Raw genomic sequence first — 23,722 nt, 5'->3', positions numbered from 1 at the left:
TAGACCTTCACCAGTGGTCACAGGACGCTGCCAACTGGGTGCTGTTGGCTGGATATTTTTTTGGTTTGTGGACTATTCTCAGTCCAGCAGGGAGAGTGAGGTGTTTAAAAACTCCAGCAGCGCTGCTGTGTCTTATCCACTCACATCAGCACAACACACACTAACACACAACCACCCTTGTCAGTGTCTCTGCAGTGCTGAGAATGACCCACCACCCAAATAATACCTACTCTGTAGTGGTCCTGTGGGGGTCCTGACCATTGAATAACAGCATGAAAAGGCACACGTGTGTAGAAACAAGGAGGAGGTTTTAATGTTATGGCTAGTCGGTGTATCTACCTTAATGCTTTTTGCCAACAGAGATGCATTCACTCATGTATTTCTCACCATGTCTTCAAAGACACCTCTCTGGACCATCATCACGCAACCCAAATCGCGATTCATCACACGATTCATCCACTCAACTCTCTTGAAGCTTTCCAAATCAAGTCTTTTTAACACATTTTCCAGACACAAAATCTACATTAGAAGTCTCTGAAGAGAGTTTTGCACTCTGAGGGCTTGAATTCTTCTGACAAAAAGCCTTTTTATGTCTTTGAAAATTTCAGCAGGTGGTCATCCCAGCTTAAACAGGCATTCTACCTTCCAGATCCTTTCTTACTGGCAACATCACCTGTTTCAAAGAGCTGACCTGTTCTCTTAATAGCTAAGTGTGAAATAAGGGTTTGATGTGTGCTGTGTGGTTTCTGACAGCAACCCCTGCATGATATTTGGATTTTTTTTGGAGCAGATTATATTACTCATTTACCTTGCAACTCCACTACAGCATTTTGTAGATTACCTGTAGACAAATAAGTAAATACACCGACTAGGCACAACATTATGGTCACTGACAAGTGAAGTGAACAACACTGAATATCTCTTCATCATGGCACCTGTTAGTGGGTGAGATACGTATATTAGGCAGTAAGTGAACATTTTATCCTAAAAGTTGATGTTAGAAGCAGGAAAAATGGGCAAGCGTAAGGATTTGAACGAGTTTGACAAGGGCCAAATTGTGATGGCTGGACGACTGGATCAGAGCATCTCCAAAACTGCAGCTCTTGTGGGGTGTTTAGTCTGCAGTGGTCAGTATCTATAAAAAGTGGTCCAAAAAAGTAACAGTGGTAAACCGGCGACAGGGTCATGGGTGCCCAAGGCTCATTGATGCACGTGGGGAGCGAAGGCTGGCCTGTGTGGTCCGATCCAACAGACGAGCTACTGTAGCTCCAATTGCTGAAGAAGTTTAAGCTGGTTTAACCCCTGTCCACCACCGAAAGTGCCAACAATGGGAATGAAAGCATAGGAACTGGACCACAGAGCAATGGAAGAACATGGCCTGGTCTGATGAATCACATTTTCTTTTACATCACGTGGATGGCCGGGTGCGTGTGCGTCGCTTACCTGGGGAACACATGGCACCAGGATGCACTATGGGAAGAAGCCGGCGGAGGCAGTGTGATGCTTTGGGCAAAGTTCTGCCATCCATGTGGATGTTACTTTGACATGTACCACCTACCTAAGCACTGTTGCAGACCATGTTCACCCTTTCATGGAAATGGTATTCCCTGATGGCTGTGGCCTTTTTCAGCAGGATAATGCGCCCTGTCACAAAGCAAAAATGCTTCAGGAATGGTTTGAGGAGCACAACAACGAGTTTGAGGTGTTGACTTGGCCTCCAAAATCCCCAGATCTCAATCCAATCGAGCATCTGTGGGATGTGCTGGACAAACAAGTCCGATCCATGGAGGCCCCTCCTCGCAACTTATAGGAGTTAAATGATCTGCGGCTAACATCTTGGTGCCAGATACCACAGCACACCTTCAGAGGTCTAGTGGAGTCCATGCCTTGACGGGTCAGGTCTGTTTTGGCAGCAAAATGGTGACCAAACCAATATTAGGAAGGTGATCATAATGTTATGCCTAATCAGTGTAAGTAGAACAGGTATCCAGTGCATTTTCTTATTGCCTGCTAATTTTATTACTAATTGTTTGTTGTCAGAACCATTAAAAGCTTAACAATGGCAGTTTTGGGCACCCATTTCTTTTGCCCAAAAGTCAGCCTTTCAGATGCTTGATACATTGATGCTTGATAAAATCAGATACTTGTACTGTTTTCAATTTACAAATTACTGTTTTTATCTACTGACCCAAAATATATGGTACTGAGGTTTGTAATTGATCACAAACACAAATAGTGAACCTGTGTATAACTGAAGAAGATAACTTAGCATGCACGTTCTACAGCCTAGAAAGCTAACATTGTGTAATTCTCTGTACTGATGGGGAATCAGAGTGGCTATAGATCAGAGTCAGCCCACACACACTCTCACACACACACGCTTACTCACAAAAACAAGAACTATTTGAACCAATTCTAGACCTGGGGGGTAAATAACACACCATGGTTTAAACCAGATAAATGAAAAAGTGTTTATTGATTTCTTTAGTGGCTGTTACTCATGCTCCATTTATCCTAAATTTATAATCATTAGTTGACTACAGTAGTTTTTACCCACAGCACAGATAAAAGACGCCAGTGAGAGTGTATGAACTAAATGGCAAGAAGAATCATATAGGATAAATAATAAAGCAAAAGCAATGAAAAGCAAATAAATCAGCTCTGTAGAAAGCAGTTGTTCCAAGTTTCTATGGTACTACACCAATTTAAAGGGTTGGATTTATTTTGACTGAGTAGTTGTGTGTTGCTTTGCAGTTAAATATGTGCTCCACCCAACTCTCCCACCCAATCCAATCTCAGTTGGCAATCAGCTTTCGGCCAACTGTGCTGACTGACCAAAACACTCGGTATCAGCATCAACAATTCTGATTGGTTCATTCTTTAACTAATATTGTATTATGACATTAGATAGTACATGGTTTGTAGCAGCAACACAATTTGAAACATAACATCCAAAGAAAGAACTGCTAATGCCTGCCCACATCTTACCAGACACTGTGACCTTCACATACCAGTTGGAAACCAACACTTCCCACCCAATCCAATCTCAGTTGACAATCAGCTTTCGGCCAACTGTGCAGACTGACCAAAACACTCGGTATCAGCATCAACAATTCTGATTGGTTCACTCTTTAACGAATATTGTATTATGACATTAGATAGTTTGTAGCAGCAACACAATTTGGCAATTGTTCCTGTATTAAACAGCCGATGTTTTTAATACGTGTTTAAATTAAGCTGAAATTTACACACACTAGCAGTGTAAAGAAAAGCATTTGGGTGCCCAGATGGCACAGCGGGATATTCTGCTAGCACACCAGCACCGATATTTTAAACAACCCGGTCTGAACCATCTAGCGGGCACAATTGGCAATGCCTGTAGCAGACAAAAATTGGCCACCGTGTCTGCTGGGTGGGGAAATGACCGGAGTAAGTGGGTGGGGTATTCAAATGCTGTGAAAGGACCCTGGTTAGAAAACCGAGGCATCTGTGCAGAATCAGAAGGGGCATGGAGCAGGGAAATATACCCTCCTCAAACACAATCAAGGATCTACAGCAGCGGAAGACAAATTGACTACGCTAAATCGGGAGAAAAAGGGAGAAAATGCATAAAAAAAAAAAAAGGAAAAGCATTTACAGGAAGTGAGTGCCTATTACAGTAAATAAAAGTGAACAGGTTCTGGTAAAAGCACCTCAGTGCAAACTCAGTATGTGTGAGTTTTAGTGTAGCTGCTTTAATGCATCATTAAGAAGGTCAGGCTTAATGAAGCACAGAGACTAAAGTTCAGGAGATCCCCAGGCTCTATTTATCCTATCAGACTGCTGAACCCACAGAGACAGAGCTACAAACAACAGAGAAAGAGCGTCTAAGAAGGAGAGTCAGTTTCCTTCTTTTACGGCTGATTTAAGCTTTGTCAGAAGTGAAGAATTATTAGCCCTTATATACCTGTGTAAAGTCAGAATTTTATCCTACAGTAGAATTAAAAAGCAACATAAGAAGCAGGTTATATACCCTCCTTATTTTTTTTCGGGCTTGGGACTGGCGTATGGAGTATGTACTGGAGTATGCACTGACAAATGCACCTCCAATGGCAGGGCTAGATCATGAAGAAAGGAGAAAAAAAGACTCCCACCTGTACATTTATTACACAGTGATATTAAGTCAAAAGATAGATATACATTATATACATAACCGAAATATAATATAAATATACACTGCCTGGCCAAAAAAAAGGTCACCACCTGGATTTAACTAAGCAAATACTCCCATTGGATAATTACTGCATGGGTGATTATGTTTCAGCTGGCAACAAGTTATTTAACCCTAACTGATGCAGTGAGTAGCTTCTCATTTGTTAAACAACCATGTTGAAAGACACATCCTGTGGTCGTGGAAAAGATGTTAATCTGTTTCAGAAGGGTCAAATTATGGGCATGCATCAAGCAGAGAAAACATCTAAGGAGAAGCTGAAACTACTAAAATCGGGTTAAGAACTGTCCAACACATTATTAAAAAGTGGAAGGACAGTGGGGAAACATCATCTTCGAGGAAGGAATGTGGTCGGAAAAAAATCTTGAATGATCGTGATCGCCGATCACTTAAACGTTTGGTGAAATCAAATGGTAGAAAAACTACAGTAGAACTCAGGGATGTGTTTAATAGTGAAAGTAAGAGCATTTCCACACACACAATGCGAAGGGAACTCAAGGGATTGGGACTAAACAGCTGTGTAGCCTTAAGAAAACCACTTGTCCACTTGTCCTTTCCTTTGACTCCCACTTAGCATCGGTCTCCAAATCTGCCTATTTTCACTTGCGCAATATCTCTCGCCTTCGTCCTTTGCTTTCACAAGACTCTGCTGAGACTCTGGTCCATGCTCTAGTCACCTCCCGGCTTGACTACTGCAATTCAATTTTATATGGGCTTCCTGCCAAAACCCTCCGCCCTCTCCAACGTATCCAAAATACTGCTGCTCGGATCCTTACATTTTCCCAAAAATATGACCATATTACACCTGTACTGGCTAAGCTGCACTGGTTACCTATCTCTTTGAGAATTAAATATAAATTACTTATACTTACATTTAAAGCGCTACATGGCCTGGCCCCGGTATATTTAGCTGACTTACTAACGTATCACTCTCCCTGTCGCAGTCTTAGGTCCTCTGACTCTGACTTATTGGCTGTACCCAGGTTCAAGCGGGCTTCTATGGGTGGCCGTTCATTCACCTGTGCTGCCCCTCGCCTCTGGAATTCCCTTCCTCCGGCTCTCCGCTCTGCGTCTTCCCTCACTATTTTCAAATCTTTGCTTAAAACACTTCTCTTTACTGAGCATTTTTCATAGTTTTTGTATTGTATTGTAAAAGTATTGTATTGTATTGTATTGTAAAATGTTGTAAAGCGTCCTTGAGCATTGAGAAAGGCGCTATATAAGTTTAACTTATTATTATTATTATTATTATTACTTGTCAGTGAGGCTAACCGGCAAAAACGGCTTCAATTTGCTAGGGAGCATAAAGATTGGACTCTGGAGCAATGGAAGAAGGTCATGTGGTCTGATGAGTCCAGATTTACCCTGTTCCAGAGTGATGGGCGCATCAGGGTAAGAAGAGAGGTGGCTTAAGTGATGCACCCATCCGGCCAGCTTGTAATTTTAATAATTATACCTTGTTGCGTATCATATCTGATGACTTCTCTGTGCCCATATAAATAGGACTAGTTTAACTGCATCCATTAGAAAATAGAAAGGTGGTGTTGATATGTTGCTTTGCAGTCACAAACCATGTTTCAGATTAGTTTGTTCACAAATCTTTGGTACGATAGTGTACGTATCCATTGCAAGATTATGTAAACTTTTAACTCTGTATGCTGAAACAATGTAAAGGCTTTTGGCTTTGTCCACTAAAGCATGGAATTGCATAGTTAATAGAGTGCTGGGTTTCGGGTTTAGGTTCGAATCCCCAACAGTCAGGTTGCCACTGTCCTTGAATTGCCTGGATTGTAGTGAATCGCAGTTGTAAGTAGCTTTGAATAAAAGCTTCGGTTAAGGGCGTAAATGTACAGTGGTACCTTGAAACCCAACGTCAATTGGTTCTGAGAGTGCCGTCGAGTTTAAAAAGCCGTTGAGTTTCAAGGTATCTATGGGAAACCTGTTCATGTGTTCCATTGTCCCATGGAACTGCATATATTTTAGGCTAATGTAAAATAATGGGGTTGTTTTGACACTAAAACAACACAAATATTATATAAAAACACTGACATACAATTGAAAAACAGTTAAATACAATAAAATCTTGGAATACTGTATTGCTATTAGTATTTTACTATTAAGACGCATTCACATTGGAAGCAGCAAAACCATTTCCTATGGAATATGCTGGTGCACAAAGCTTAACGTGACGTATTGTACTAAAACAACTAGAAATTTCATTAGTGAAGGGAACTTTCAGTAATCATTAAGTGAAGTTTAGTGTTCTTGTGTCATTCTTTTAATACATTAAGTCACATTAAGCTTTTTTTTTAGACTCGGAAAAGCTAATTCTCACAATTTCTCAGCACCCCGAGCTATAACAGAAGTTTAAAAGTGAAACAGGATGAAAATCCAGCTAAACACAAATACATCTGGAACTATCAAGAGTGAATTTTAACGGTTATTTCAAACAAATGCAGATTCTTCTCATATTCACACTTTGATGAAGTTTTCCCGCAAGCCAATCGCTGAACAAAACGGCAGTCACACATGCGTCGACTTTAAGGTAAGCTTTGAGTTGACAAAGGGCATCAACTTTGAAAGATTTAGAGTTTAGGCGACGTTGAGTTACAAGGTACCAGCAGTGGTGTACTACTATGGCATACTTAGGTATTTTGTCACTTAGGGCAGTAATCCATTCAGCTCCTCAGAATGCTCCTCAAAGCCTTGAATGTCCACCTAGTTCCACGCCTGTCACTCTGGAGGTGGACAGCAAGTTCGGATGCTTCTGTTTGGAGAGTAATTAGCACAAACTATCACACTCACCACTTATCCAGTGGCAATCAAACCATCCCAAGCTTAACTAGGCTAAGAAAAAGACTCTTGGGTATAAAGCATGCCACAGAGTGACAACCGATGGAAACAGAAAGACAGAATGAGAGACAGAGACAGATGGGAGATGAATCAGGAGGGTCAGGATGAAGCTCATGCCTGAGCATAACTGTCTGGCGAGGCCAACGCTGAATTTGACCCTGTCGCTAATGCAACATCAACAGAAACTTCGTCATCATCAAAAAAAGAAAGGGAGAAAAGTAGACTTACCTGAAGTGTAGAATCACTTCCGAGCTCACGGCCGGCAAAAATCACCCGCAGCTGATCAGGCTGAACACCCTGCAGACGCCCAACAGCCTCCTTCAGCTCAGACACACGTGCCCCCTCCTCCACCTCCACTGGAAATCCGTGACTGGAGTTAAAACGCACATAGACTGAAAGAAAAGCAAGAGAGAACGATGTGCACTCATTTATCTGTTCAATTAGGAATAAAGCATGACTAGGCAAGCAGATACTGTAAAAGATAATAATGAATGATGAACTGACCACCAAAGGGTCAGTTTGCCTATAACTGCACATCCTTAAGCCCCGTGTACCATTATCCTCTCACTGTTAGAGTACTGTATACACTGATCAGCCATAACAGTAAAACCACCTCCTTGTTTCTGCACTCACTGTCCATTTTATTAGCTCCACTTACCATATAGAAGCACTTTAGTTCTACAATTACTGACTCCATCAGCATTGCTGTGTCTGATCCACTCATATCAGCACAACACACACTAACACACCACCACCATGTCCGTGACACTGCAGTGCTGAGAATGATCCACCACCCAAATAATACCTGTTCTGTAGTGGTCATAGGAGAGTCCTGACCATTGAAGAACAGCATAAAAGGGGGCTAACAAAGCATCCAGAGAAACAGATGGACTACAGTCAGTAATTGTAGAATTACAAGCTGTTAAAATGGACAGTGACTGTAACGAGGTGGTTTTAATGTTATGGCTGATCGGTGTGTTTATCCTTAAACGTAGTTTTGGAAAAGCAAGCAATACAAGTGTGTTCCTGCTTTGCAGTTTCACTACAGCAGTTATTAGTCCCTTTAGATATTTGTAAATGTAAGATTCCTGTTAATTCAACCTGCCTCTAGAATATTTGTACATGGCACGTTCTATAAATGTAATTACAGTTGCAATCAAAATTTCAGCTGCTTGCAACAAACCAGTCAAACAAGAACAATTTAAATAGCTCAACACAACCAGTATAATAAGCGGTAGCTTCAAATTCAACACAAAATGCCACTTTTAATTACCACTGCAGTCTCAGAATTATTCAACCCCTTCATGACGAGCACCTTTAATATGAAGGATCTTCAAAAGGTTTCTGCACTTTTATATTTTTGATGGAAACGGTGAGGGTGGGAGGAGTAGTAATTGGTCGTGTTTGAGAGACTGAGAGAGCTTAAACTCTGGATTTAGTGCAACCTGATTTCCACCTTATTAGACCGCTCAAAGAAGCTTTAAGAGGAAGAAGATTTTCATGTGATGATGTGAGAGCAGCGGTGCATCAGTGGCTACAAGCTCAACCAAAAAAATTTTTAGCTGATAACATTAAAAAGTTGGTACGACGCTGGGAAAATGCATCGCAAAGGAAAGTGACTATGTAGAAAAGTGATGTCATTTGTTTTTGAAATTATTAATAAATAGAGTTTAAAAAAGGCAGAAACGTTTTGAAGAACCCTCGTACTTAGTGAAGAACCTTGTACTGTTATAACCTGCTGCAAACATGATGCATAGCTTCTGGAAGTGATTGTAGACTGTAGAGATGGTGGTAGATTTCAGGTGCAATGCACCCACCTTACCTCCCCTCACAATTAATGGCTCTATGGCCTTAGTGGTGGAGTCACTTAAGTTCCTGGGCACCACCTTATCCAGGGACCTAAAGTGGGAAAATAACACACTCTCCATCACCAAGAGGGCTCAGCAGAGAATGTTCTTCCTGAGACAGCTGAGGAAATTCAACCTGCCACAGAGTCTGCTGATTCAGTTCTACACAGCAATAATAGAGTCCATCCTTACATCATCCATCACCATCTGGTTTGGTTCCTCAACATCACATGAACGAGCCAAACTCCAGCGTATAATCAGGACAGCGGAGAGGATCATTGGATGTAGTCTGCCAACGCTTCAGGACATTTACAACAGCAGAGTGCTGAAACGTGCCGGCAAAATTACAACAGACCCCTCTCATCCTGGACATCACCTTTTTCAAACTCTTCCATCTGGCAGAAGACTCAGGACAATAAAAACAAACACATCCAGACACGCTAACAGTTTTTTCCCCAGAGCTGTAACACTTTTTAACCACAGTTGTTCTTTCGGGCAAATGTTGGTAAATACTGGTTAACAGTCCGTGTGCTGTCGGGTCTGTTAAATATGTTCTATGTTACATGTCATACATGTGTAATTGTCTGTACTATTATGTGTATTGTTTGTACTACTATGTGGACTATTATGTGTATTATTGAGTGTATCACCAAAGCAAATTCCTCGTATGTGTAACATACCTGGCGAAATAAAGTGATTCTGATTCTGATTGTAAGGAATATTAGTCCTTTCTTAGACTTCATAACCAAAGCAGAATACACAGGCTGTCCTCACACTGACCACACTGACCCCCACAATAATTAAAAGATCCTTCTTTCCCACCTTTTCCTGCACTTGACTACAGCACATACAACACACATATGAGGGCTCTTCAAAAGTTTCTGCACTTTTTTTTAACTCTATTTATTAAGAATTTCAAAAACAAATGACATCACTTTTCTACAGTCACCTTCCGATGCCTTTTTCCCAGTGTCGTACCAACTTTTTAATGCCATCAGCAAAAAATGATTGAGTGAGTAGCCACTGATGCACCGCTGCTTTCACATCATCATCACATCATCATCACATCTTCTTCCCCTTAAAGTTTCTTTGAGTGTCTAAAGAGGTGGAAATCAGATGGCACTAAATCTGGACTATAAGCTCTCTCTGTCTCTCAGACACGACCAATTACTACTCCTCCCTCCCTTTTACTACTGTATAATGGTAATTGCCAATATATAGTTAATATTTTTTATTTTATTCCACTCTATTTCATTTACTCTACCTGTTTTTACTCTGTGCTGGAGCTGCTATAACACTTGAAATTCCCCCATGGGGATCAATAAAGGAATCGTATCTTTTATTTGATCTTATCTTCCTTAATAGTTAATGGCCGCAGTCTTTAAATCCTCCCAAAATTTTGCAATGGGGTTCAAGTCAGGACACTGTGACGGCCAGTCAAGAATCTTCCAGGACCAAACCTTGGTGGACTCTGAGCTATGCTTGGGATCATTGCGCTGTTGTAAGATCCAATGCCACCCAAGCTTCAGCTTCCTCACAGAGGGCATGACATTTTGACGTAGGATTTCCAGATACTTCATTGTCAACGCAAGAGGAAGCAAAGCAGCCGCAGAGCATCACCGATCCACAATGCTTTACCCACACTGTAGGCGGGGTGTTCTTTTTGGCAAATGCTTCGTTCTTCCTCCTCCAGACATACCGCTGATCTACAGACCCAAAATGTTCCTGTTTTGCACCAGAGAACAGAATTCCCTCTGTGGCTTATTTAAATGATTTTGAGCATATATAGTGCTTTTGGGTCAGTAATGGTGGGCGTCTTAGACTCTCAGCGTTTAGTATGCACCTTAGTGTGCAAACTGAAACCTCAGGGCATGTCCAAAGCTCCAGACCAGAGTTGTGTGATAGTCAATGCAAAAGGTAAGGTACGGGCCTAGTAAGTGGAACACTGTTGATTTAAACCCCACCACTGCTAAGTTGTGAGCAATGCCCTTAACCTTCAATTGCTTGCGTTGTATTCCGCCACAATTGTAAGTCTCTTTGGATAAGGCTAGGCGGGGAACATGTCTGCTAAATGCTATAAATGTAAATGCAAGCCAGATGGCAGCAGATATGAAGGAGGAAATATGAAAGCAGAGAGGGATGTGGAGCAAAGGACACAGAGGACAGTTCAAGACAGAGGGAGGTAGAGGGCGAGAGGAAGGACAGGTGACAGAGAGACAATGATTGACTTTACCATTCAGTGCATACAATCACTTCCAACAAATCCCCAAACCCCTACATTTAGATGACTGTGATTAGGTGAATTAAGTGTTTTTCATTATCGACTCTGCTTATTATTTTAATTTAAATGATTCAAACTTTGCAAAGTCCCCTGAGGCACAGAGACAAATTGGACAGACAGAAATGGTAAAAGAACAATCTGGTAAAAAATCCAATCAAATATTGTATTGAGAGTGGAACCGAAGAGGGTGGCACTGTTTATGTTATATGGATTTGCCAAATATTTGCTTCCATGTACACAAACTGAATTAGATATCAAAAGTTTAAATACACTTGTAAGGGCAAGCAAAAAGAAGCGGCTAGTTCTAGTCTTCTAGTTCTAGTTCTCTTCTCGACCAGTGCAAGGGTTGTGTAAGCAGCATTTAGAAACCAAAATAATACCAGCAATGATTACCAGAAACACCAGGTAAAAAGACTGACATCATATAAATACCCTTACAAGCATATGTACACTTACACCGATCAACCATAACATTAAAACCACCTCCTTGTTTCTACACTCATTGTACATTTTATCAGCTCCACTTAATGGGTCATTCTCTCGAAATCCTGATTCAAAGGGCATCCAACATTAAAATTTTTAAAAGGCATTTACAGACAAATTTCTTTTTGATGATTTAAGATCAAGGTCTAAACCTACTGTGTCCATTAATTTCATAACATTAAAAAAATTATTTTGTGTATTTCTTTGCATTTTAAAGATGAAGTCCACAAAAATTTATCATTACCGCAATGTGACAGTACATCAAATATATGATTAAAAATACATATTTTTGGCAATTTTAAAAGCAGATTAACAACACTCATGTACAGAGCTACATAAAATGACGTTGAGTGTTTTTTTCATATTTGTTATTTTTAAAATTTTTCTTAATTTCTCTCATTACCGCAACATACTCAAGAATTGACAACTTGTTTTTTTAGGATATTAGACTGAAACAAATATGTTTCTTTTTTTAATAAACAGAGATGAATTAAAAAGTTTAATAAATTATGTGAATACTATTAAGAATAAAATATGCCTCTCTGATAATTAATTAATTTGTAAATAAACAACAGTTTCGGTAATGAGAATGATGATTCAGAAATGAGGTTGAATATTTCGGAAATGAGATTTAGCAAAGTTAATCAGTTTAATACATTAACAAATAAGCAAGGGTTCAGATGACTTACATATTTAACATACAATATCTATTTTTCATGAACAATTCATATTTTCTATGAACATTTAACCTACAAACATTTGGTCATAAAAAGAAGCATTTCATGTAGCCTACAGCACCCTCAACAATAAAACATCTCAAATACAATGAACTAATGGAAACTGTTCAACAAATTTCAAACAAAGATCTCTCAGAGACTCCAACTCCACAAGCTCGTAAGACCAGTGGTGCATGCCTGCTGTGACCAATCAGACTTTTAAAATTTTTAGTCACTGATGTGTAAGTTTTCTGTGTCTTGCCCATATTTCAGGCAAAACACAGAAGTGTCTTGCTGAAGAGGTAACAGGAAGTGGTTCCGGAATTATGTCCCGTATGTCATTGCAGTAGTACCAGACCCTTTCTCCAGGAAATCGGATGCTCGGGACAAAGAAGCGGTTTTCTCCTGCGCAGCTCATAGTGTCCACTTCGTATTGTCCATCAACAATCTAGTAAAAAAAAAAATAATTAAGCAAAGCAATTTTATTCCAAGTCCCGTTGGCCTGTTGGGGTTGGAAAACACATTATCATATAGCTAGATTACATTACCAGTCAATTAATAATTTCATTGCATTTTCAGTTATAGAAATAATTAGTAATCTTAAAAAATTAAATTCACCTGTGTGACTGTGCCAGGGAACAACTCGGCATCATATTCAACAAGGACCCACTGTCCAACCTCTATGGTAGATTCAGTGTTATCAGGGCTCTCCTCTCTTTCAGAGAAGGTATGGACACATGGAGAAAAGCATTGGCAATCTTTCTCACAAAAACATGACACTTCCCTTGTGCTGATGACTCCAGGTTTTGTGGATGTAAGCTGTGTGATTAAATTTGATTAGAAAAACAGAAAAATGTAACAGAATCCTTGTTTGAGACTGCTGTTTCATAGACATAGATATTATTGTGAGCTTATTTGCTTTATTAATTTGTATAATAGGCTACTAAAGTGTTTTAATGTTGCATTTTCTGTGCTCAACTTAACATTGGACTGTGGACTCACTTGATGAATTTTTATTGTCCCCCGAACTGATTTCAATTGTGTAGGAACCAATTCATTGCTTGCCTTAATGTCTTCCTCTGATACCTGATATAGAGGGTCACAGAAGAATTCTTTGCCAGCTGCTCAAAGAGTGTGTCTGCATCTGGAATGCTTGTTCCATAGGCGACAATTCGATCTGCCAGATTCTTTAAGGCACCGCCTACTCCGTCTGGTGCACCTTTACCATGGGAAGCCTCTGTAAAGTTCCATGTCACCCACTGAAATCCTTGCATGAAAGGCACTGTGGAAGCTAAGTAGAAAGACGTCTTGTTTCTATATTGGGATGTTGGACCATCTGAAATAAAGTGAATATTTCTGGCATCTGGATGTTTTTCTCGTATTTTCCTCATCACTGGGTCAATGTGAGCCCATGTTGCTTTGGCATCATGCTGAAGACACTGAGATGGATGCAAAGGACTCCACCCTGCCACTGCTGAGGTAGACTACTCCAGTGTGGAGGGTTACTTGTTGGTTTCCACCTCCAAAATGTGTCTCCTTGATATCACATGAGTATTTGCAGCTGTAGTTTTCACTATAATCTACATGTACTGCCACATCAGTCTCAGAGAGGGTCTCTCTCAAAGTTTTGAGTGCCACAAATTGGTGCTTTATGTTAAATAGATGTATTGCAAAATTTGGGAGATTCTCAATTGTCAGGGCCACCAGCTTTTCAATTGAAGTGTTCTTGTTTTCAAGGAAAGTGTTTTTCACATCCTTCCTTTCAATGGATCCGTCTTTGCCAGTCTTCGCAATGCTGATAGACCTTGTTACCCACTCCTGCCATGTAACAATGTTTCCTTGGGTCGAAGGATCCAGTGATGTGGGAAATGTCTTTTCTTTGCAGTCCGGGCATCGTCTGTACATGCAGGACATGTTGTTTGAGTCACACACACTGGACTCTACAATGTCTCTCATGTTTGCGGTTTTGAGAACCCCAAGCTGCTGCAACTTTTTAATTTTTAGGCCGAAGTTCTCATGCATTTTGCAAGCACATGTGTCCCTGTCTGTGACTTTGGGCCTAACTATCCAAAATGGCCTCAGTTTGAAGAACTGGGCTTTGGACACACATTGCTCGGGGTTCTCAGCACAAAATCTTCTATGAAGTTTACCCAGGGTGTCAGACAGGGTCCTTTTTCTGTAGATTTGTCCCTTTTGCCTTATCTCTCCAGCTTTCCCATTGACAACAGTGGAGACATCATCTTGGTGCAGGAAACGGCTTACAAGTTTTCTCATTTCCCTCCTCTTGCTGCTGTTGGGAATTGTTGGGAAACCCTCTCTGGTTTTCCTGACCTTTTGCACATTATTTACAGTTGGCCTGTTTGCGGTCTTCTTCCTTGCTTCAAGTCTTTTAATTCTTTTTTTGAGATTCTGTAATTCTTTAGACTTCTCCTGAAGTTTCTCTTCAGCATATCTTAATTTTGATCTTAATTTTCTTACAAGTTTTGCTCTTCTTTCTTTTTTTCTTGTTTCTGGTGGTGGTGTGTGTGGAGTGGATGCTCCTACTGGTCCAGTCAGGTTTAGGTATCTTTCTTCTGTTGTTGGTGTTAAACTGATGGTGAGCAGGGATGTGACTGGGATGTGTTCTGTTAAGGATTTATGTTCTGCAGTGTATTCACTGTTTGAATTTTTGAGTTCTTGACTGTTTGTTTCTTCATGCTGAAAGGAATTTTCGTTCTCACTTAGTGAGGAGGCTGGGGTGATGTCCAGAAGTGCTTGAAGTTGTTTCTTTTTTCTGTAATATTTGGCTGAGTTTTCCCTCCATTGCTTTTTCTTTTTGTCATGTTGCTTTCTGGTCAGATCACGAGTTGTCTTTATTTTTCAATTTTTCTTACGTTCCTGATACCTAGAAATGGAAAGCATAACATTAATGAACAAAATCTGAAATTATTTGTATATAATCCATACTTAGAAATGCATATGATGTGAAAGTAACTTTTTAACTCGAACAATTGTGTCTTTGTGTAAGTGTATGCGCGTCCAAGTGTTTTTCTGAATGACAGTTATAATTCTTTGCTATAATCACTTTGTCCCCTAACCTCTGTCTCTCTCTTCTTCTGTACTCCTCAAGTAGCTCAGGATTGCTGTAAATTTTCTCCCTAAACTTCGATAGCCTAGCTTTTGCTGCTTCCTTTTTTTTCTTAACAGCTACCTGTCTGTAAGTAAATAGAAGATCAGTGACCTCTAATGGTGGTTTACAAAAGCTAAATTAGCATAATCTAAGAAATGTTCATGGCAGCACTCATAACAATCAGGAAGTAAACAAAAGTCATCTGTATGAGGATTTGTAGTCAATTTCTCATTACCGAAACAGTGCATCTCTCCACCGCAACAGGCGCTCAATTGTAGCGGTAAGTGAGAATGCTGTTGCGGAGGATGAGTGACCCTAGCCTTTTTTGCTAACTGTAGAGACACCATGTGGGCTAGGTAAACTTTCACTCACTGTTTACATTTAGACTTTAATATACAGGGGTTGGACAAAATAACTGAAACACCTGTCATTTTAGTGTGGGAGGTTTCATGGCTAAATTGGACCAGTCTGGTGGCCAATCTTCATTAATTGCACATTGCACCAGTAAGAGCAGAGTGTGAAGGTTCAATTAGCAGGGTAAGAGCACAGTTTTGCTCAAAATATTGCAATGCACACAACATTATGGGTGACATACCAGAGTTCAAAAGAGGACAAATTGTTGGTGCACGTCTTGCTGGCGCATCTGTGACCAAGACAGCAAGTCTTTGTGATGTATCAAGAGCCACGGTATCCAGGGTAATGTCAGCATACCACCAAGAAGGACAAACCACATCCAACAGGATTAACTGTGGACGCAAGAGGAAGCTGTCTGAAAGGGATGTTCGGGTGCTAACCCGGATTGTATCCAAAAAACATAAAACCACGGCTGCCCAAATCACGGAAGAATTAAATGTGCACCTCAACTCTCCTGTTTCCACCAGAACTGTCCGTCGGGAGCTCCACAGGGTCAATATACACGGCCGGGCTGCTATAGCCAAACCTTTGGTCACTCGTGCCAATGCCAAACGTCGGTTTCAATGGTGCAAGGAGCGCAAATCTTGGGCTGTGGACAATGTGAAACATGTATTGTTCTCTGATGAGTCCACCTTTACTGTTTTCCCCACATCCGGGAGAGTTACGGTGTGGAGAAGCCCCAAAGAAGCGTACCACCCAGACTGTTGCATGCCCAGAGTGAAGCATGGGGGTGGATCAGTGATGGTTTGGGCTGCCATATCATGGCATTCCCTTGGCCCAATACTTGTGCTAGATGGGCGTGTCACTGCCAAGGACTACCGAACCATTCTGGAGGACCATGTGCATCCAATGGCGGTGCCGTGTATCAGGATGACAATGCACCAATACACACAGCAAGACTGGTGAAAGATTGGTTTGATGAACATGAAAGTGAAGTTGAACATCTCCCATGGCCTGCACAGTCACCAGATCTAAATATTATTGAGCCACTTTGGGGTGTTTTGGAGAAGCGAGTCAGGAAACATTTTCCTCCACCAGCATCACGTAGTGACCTGGCCACTATCCTGCAAGAAGAATGGCTTAAAATCCCTCTGACCACTGTGCAGGACTTGTATATGTCATTTCCAAGACCAATTGACGCTGTATTGGCCGCAAAAGGAGGCCCTACACCATACTAATAAATTATTGTGGTCTAAAACCAGGTGTTTCAGTTATTTTGTCCAACCCCTGTAGTTTATCATAATCAAAAATAAAAACTGCAACTTTTTTTTAAAAGTTCAATACTTGATATATCAGTAATGAGAACCAGAAAGTCGTGCAGACAGTGTGATGAGCAAACTTTTTATCTTTTATCTAGAGAGATATGAGAAGAGCTGCTTACCTGGTAGCCATCTTGAGTGTCACAGCCAAAGTCTTCCCTGACTTCGAAAATGCCTTGAAAATGTAGTTCCTTGTGGATTTAACCAATGATTGAAAATTGTTGCGGAGGATGAGAAAATTGGTGTTGGACACATTCCTTTCTCTTATTAAGTTTATTGCTTTTACAAATAAATAACAAATCTTTTATGTTTATTTACTAAAAGTGTCCATAGTATGATATGCATTGATTTTTTTTGTTTGTTTTTAATATTTAAAAATAAAAAGTTTTACACAATGTAAAAATTTTTTTAGATGGACACGTTGTGGAAATGAGAAATTTGCCCTAAAAAATGAAAAAACAACAAAAAATATACTTATAATGTCCATTTCAAAACACGTGCAAGGTAGACCAAAGGAAGATGTTTATGATTTTATATTTAATATTTTGTTAACATTGACTTTGTTTATCAAAATTCCTCATGCCACCTCATGAGCTTGACTTCGTGAGAATAACGCACTTTGTAGTTCTACAAATACTGACTGTAGTCCATCTGTTTCTCTGCATGCTTTGTTAGCCCCCTTTCATGCTTTTCTTTAATGGTCAGGACTCTCCAAGGACCACTACAGAGCAGGTATTATTTAGGTGGTGGATCATTCTCAGCACTGCAGTGACACTGACATGGTGGTGGTGTGTTAGTGTGTTGTGCTGGTATGAGTGGATAAGACACAGCAATGCTGCTGGAGTTTATAAACACCTCACTGTCACTGCTGGACTGAGAATAGTCCACCAACCAAAAATATCCAGCCAACAGTGCCCCGTGGGCAGCGTCCTGTGACCACTGATGAAGGTCTAGAAGATGATCAACTCAAACAGCAGCAATAGATGAGCGATCGTCTCTGACTTTACATCTACAAGGTGGACCAACTAGGTAAGAGTGTCTAAGGTGTTTAAAAACTTCATCAGCATTGCTGTGTCTTATCCACTCATACCAACACAACACACACTAACACACCACCACCATGTCAGTGTCACAGCAGTGCTGAGAATGATCCACCACCCAAATAATACCTACTCTGTAGTGGTCCTGTGGGGGTCCTGAACATTGAGGAACAACATGAAAGGTGGCTAACAAAGCATGTAGAGAAACAGATGGAATACAGTCAGTAATTGTAGAACTACAAAGTGCTTCTATATGGTAAGTGGAGCTGATAAAATGGACAGTGAGTGTAGAAACAAGGAGGTGGTTTTAATGTTATGGCTGATCAGTGTATGTCTTATCAACTGTACTTTTTTATTCTTTATAAACACATTCTCATTGCATAGTCACACACACACACACACACACACACACACACTCAAATTTAAAAGGACTTGGTCATTCAAACCTAATATCACTAAATCAAAACCCTTGCAGAAAATTGCATCCACAGATATCGTTGACTTAATGCTTGCTGGTGCAGAGCCAGTTCTGATCGCTGCTAAACGACAAAAGCCATAGTTCCCGCTCCAAATCTGAAGAGAGTGTTGAGTGATTGCTTGTTGTTAAAGCGTGACATTCTCAAATAAAGGCGCTCCATCAACCTCTTGTGTCGGTTGACACTTGAATCAAAAGTGGGGGGAAAAACAAAGCAAATCTTTGTGGACAAAGAAAGACAAGCAAGGTCAAAAATGTATGAATTAGTCTTATATTGTTTATAGTCTAAATAATTCTTTTAACTATTTTCTATTCACCCTTTTCATATTTTGTAAGAATTCGGTAAGAATTTGGTCTTTTGGTCTGTTGTTCCTGGATGATGTAAAATTGCTTTGAGACAAGGTCTATTGTAAAAAGCAAGATACAAATAAATTTGACTTAACCTGATGTTAGGTATGAAATTGAGTAATCAGTTGAGATGTTGAGAGACTCGGACAATCGAACAGACTAGTGGCTCGGAGGTTGCGTGGTACAGAGCGGGGTGTGATGAGTTCTCTAAGGTAGCTTGGTGCTGGTCCATTTTTGGTTTTGTAGGTGAGCATTATTGTTTTAAGCTGAATGCAAGCAGCTTCAGGAAGCCAGTGAAGAGAACGCAGCAGTGGGGTGATGTGGCATATTACAATTCCTCTGCCACCTGCACCACCTCAACACTGGCCAAGGAGACCTGCAGACCAGGACCCACCAACTTCGAAATGTCGAGTCGCCATACATTTCTTTACACCAGACAGATGTGGATTCTCACAACGAGCTGTAGCGCAAACACTCGTGCCAGTAAGACTTGCCACATAGCAGTCACCGTTGCTGTGGCAATGAGTTAGAACCCTATCCGACCTTCCTTTCTGCAGACACAGCTGTTGAGCACCCAAGCCAGACCAGTAGCACTGCTAAAATGTTAACTTAGAAGCTAGCATAGAAGACTGCTACACCAACCATGTGTAGTGAGAAGCTATGGAATGCCAAAAGCAGTATTTATTAGAAACAAGCCACTGGTGTCAAAACAAACATTTATTTAACAGCTTTTTATACTGACAGACTATAACATTGCTTTTTAACAGTCCTCCAAATCATGATGCAGACAATGATGTCACTTGTCTTTTATACATCTGGCTTTTTTCCCCACAGAAATGGTTTAAAGAACAATGTAAATAATGCATTCTTTAAAGCTCTGCTTGCCAGAATTGCTAAACAAGTGTTCTCCTTTAATAAATAACACATGCGGCCCTAGTACTAAAAAAAATCACAGTGTTGGGTTTATTTCAATGGGACACCTGTTTCTGACAGCAGGTAGTTTGGGGGCCACATAGCACCAGGATGATTGGAACCCTTGGATTTATCTTCACCTCCAGTCACTGTCTGTGAATTCCATGTGAGTGGAATCCCCCCCCCCCCCCCCCCCCCTACAATAGTGTTCTCCTGCCTTATGCCCAGTGTTTCTGGATAGGCTCTGAAACCACTACTTTACTTATCAGAATACTCAGGTTACTAAAAAGCAATGGACTAAACCAGACTAAAATCCATTTGCTGTATTTACTGAGATAAGCAGAATGATGCAGCAAGTAGTGTGGATGCCTCACAGCATGAGGGTCCTGAGAACCTGGGTTTTAACCTCACCTTGGTTACTGTCCATTTTACTATGTTGCATGCTCATAGGCTGGACGTACACTGTGCATTTAAGCTTCAAGTGACTTAACTGTCATTTTAGCTACATTTAAGCCAAAAAGTTTGCACACCTCTTTCACCTTCTCCACGTTTTATTACATTACAGACTCATTCATTAATAGATAAAGTTATTTTTTTGTCACAAAATGCTACACAAAATACCCCACAATGACAAAGTGAAAGCAGGTTTTTCAAAATGTAAAAATGTAAAATATCAGATGTACAGAAATGTGAACACCGTTTGATATGACACCCAAAAGTGAGCTGAGGTGCATTTCGTTTTTACTGATACTGCTTGAGATGTTTCTACTATTTAATTGGAGTCCACCTGTGGTAAATGTAATTGATTGGACATGATTGGGGATTGCCAACACCTGCCTATATAAGGTCCCACAGTTGACAGTGCATATCAGAGTAAACTCCAAGCCATGGGGTCAAAGGAATTATCTGCAGACCTCAGAAACAGGATTGTATCAAGCCTTAGATCTGTAGAAGGGTACAGAAAAATTCTGCAGCTTTACAGGTCCCAATAGAGCACAGTGGCCACCATCAATCGTAAATGGAAGAAGTTTGGAACCACAAAAAAAATCTTCCTAGACCTGGCCGCCCGGCCAAACTGAGCGGTCAGGGAAGACGGGCCTTGGCCAGGGAGGAGAGCAGGAACCTGAGGGTCACTCTGACAGAGCTCCAGCGTGTCCTTGTAGAGATGGGAGAACCTATCAGAAGATCAACCATCCAGGCAGCACTCCACAAATCACGCCTTTATAGTAGAGTGGCCAGACGGAAGCCACTCCTCAGTAAAAGGCACATGACAGCCCACTTGGAGTTTGCCAAAGGGCACATAGAGGACACATAAGATTCTCTGGTCTGATGAAACCAAAATTGAACATTTTGGCCTGGAGGAAACCAGGCACCGCTCATCACCTGGCTAATGCCGATGAGTCCTGATAGAGGGAAAGATGAATGCAGCTAAGAACACAGAGATGTTTGAAGAAAACCTGCTCCAGAGTGCTCTGGATCTCAGACTGGGCGGAAGGTTTACCTTCCAACAGGACAACAACATTATGCCAGGAGGAATGGGCAAAAATGTCCAGAAACAAGTGTGTCAAGCTCGTAGCTTCTTTCCCAAGACACCTTGAAGCTGTAATGGCTTATTGTGTTACATATGTAATGCTGTAATTGCTTACATATTGTGTGTGTACAGATATGTAACCCCTAAATAAACTTGCATATTTTCTAAACCCTGTTGTCACTTTGTAATTTTTGGTGATTGTGTGTAGATGTTTAAGGCAAAAAAAACCTCAATCTATTATAGAATGAGTCTGTATGTAATAAAACGTAGAGAAGGTGAAAGGGGTATGCAGACTTTCCGGCTTGACTGCATATTTAAAAAATTTTTTTCTTCTATCTCAAATGTGTCTATCACAGAACTCTGCTCTTCTTCCAGGTAACTTTATAATATTGCAGTTTACAATTTATCACCATGAGAATTCACAAATATTAAAAAGCCTGTCTATTCTCCCAGCTAATAACTGCAATAATACTAGGCTGGTGCTTCCATTGACAGCTGGGTCCAACATGAGGGGTTGCTAGCACTTCACACTTGTAATGTTTGCAGTCCTTCTGATTTTCATTATCTCCTTTATTGTTTTATAGCCCTTCCAGAAGAAGAACAAATGAGGAAACCCCCCTTTGTCATGTTTCATCACAGCAGGAGTCAGTTTGCAAGCGCATTTCAACGTGAGCGAAATTGGCGTCAGCTGGCAAGAGTGACAGAATGCAATCAGTAAGCCATGGCAGACTGGATTACCCAGTTCTGAAAGGTCAGTGCAAGACCAGCGCACACTACTGACTACTGCCAACCTTAAACGCTGGTAAAATCCACTATTGAAAAGACAAGACACATTCTAGAACTATTTTAAGGAAGTTCATAAACAATATAACACCCGGCCCAACACAAGATTGTATTGAGGAGAGAGTTTGCTTTGTGGCTGGTCTTATTCCCATATTTTACATGACCGGTCATTACTGGTTACACAATATTCATCAGTTCAAAGTTTAATATCAAACACAGTCATGGACAATTTTGTATCTCCAATTCACCTCACTTGAATGTCTTTGGACTGTTGGAGGAAACCAAAGCTCCCAAAAGAAACCCACAGAGACACGGGGAGAGCATGCAAACTCCACACAGAAAGGACCCAGACCGCTCCACCTGGACAACAAACCCAGGACCTTCTTGCTGTGAGGCGACAGTGCTACCCACAGAGTCACTGTGCCGCCCTCTTATTCCCATATAAAAGTAATAACTTGACAACCAATCTAATCCAGCACATAAACCTGGTACCTCTACTTGCAACTCAAAAAGCCAGCGGAGGTCTTATACACCACAGCCTGGCTTTGTTAGCCAACTATAGCTTCCGCCTGATATGTGGCAAATTCAAATACAGTATATCCATCTAACTGCCAGCATTTATCATGTAACATCTGCCGTGTCCAAATGTTGTATGGTTTCCAACAGTTTGGAATAATCCATGTTAATCTTGAGGTTAAATGAGACTGCTTGTCCATAGAAACCCATAATGATCCCAGCTATTAACTGAGCCAGAGTTTTTTGGCACAGGTAAACCATCACTGGTTGGATATGAGATGCCCAGAAAAAAAATCTGATTTCTTATTGACCATGAGAAATAAGAAATCTAATCTTACAGAGGCCGTCAGACATGTTGTGCCAGTGATAACACCAATGCTATTGCTGATATAGAGTCAGCTGAGGTTCGTTTTTATTCAAACCTGAACATACCCAAAGTGGGACTGCATACAGTGACCACAACACGAAGTCAGCTGGATTGTTTAGGCATTTCTTCCATTAGAATAATACAATACATTAAGGAAATAATAGTTGTTATATTAAGAAGCTTTTAGCCTCTGACATTAAGGTGTATTTTCCAAGCATGAACATAAACTCGCATTTTTATGGCTGAGATGTTGATGTGGCCAGGCAGCTCAAAGAATGTGAACTAGATAAATTGCTTCACTGGAATTTGGCATTCTACAACAATGCTACATAGTCACTAAGCTTTTAAGTGCAGCACATTATACTGCCTGGGTTGGCTATGAAAATTGCATATCTATGCGCTTTATTTAATGCACCGTTTCCAGTGGATGTGACTGAGTGATGAATCTAAACAAATCTAAACTGTGTTTTCTGACCCTAGGTTCAGACCGGCAGCAATCTGTTGCCTGCTGATGCCCAAATCACTGATCGCTTATCGCCCTGTGTTCATACAGGCAGCGCCATCATCACATGTGGCTG

General features: G+C 40.7%; 1 protein-coding gene across 2 annotated transcripts in view; it reads right to left on the bottom strand.

Annotated features, from left to right (window-relative positions):
- prkn (parkin RBR E3 ubiquitin protein ligase) overlaps positions 1-23,722 on the bottom strand; it is a 182,388-nt gene that overhangs the window by 113,698 nt on the left and 44,968 nt on the right. For both annotated transcript variants that reach the window (XM_062995011.1, XM_062995010.1), the window contains exon 2: positions 7,292-7,455. In XM_062995011.1, the coding sequence (XP_062851081.1) occupies positions 7,292-7,455 (164 nt within the window). The remainder of the gene's footprint in view (positions 1-7,291; positions 7,456-23,722) is intronic.

Source organism: Trichomycterus rosablanca, chromosome 5, assembly GCF_030014385.1.
Source record: "Trichomycterus rosablanca isolate fTriRos1 chromosome 5, fTriRos1.hap1, whole genome shotgun sequence".
NCBI lineage: Eukaryota > Metazoa > Chordata > Actinopteri > Siluriformes > Trichomycteridae > Trichomycterus > Trichomycterus rosablanca.
This window is presented reverse-complemented; position numbering and strand designations above follow the sequence as displayed.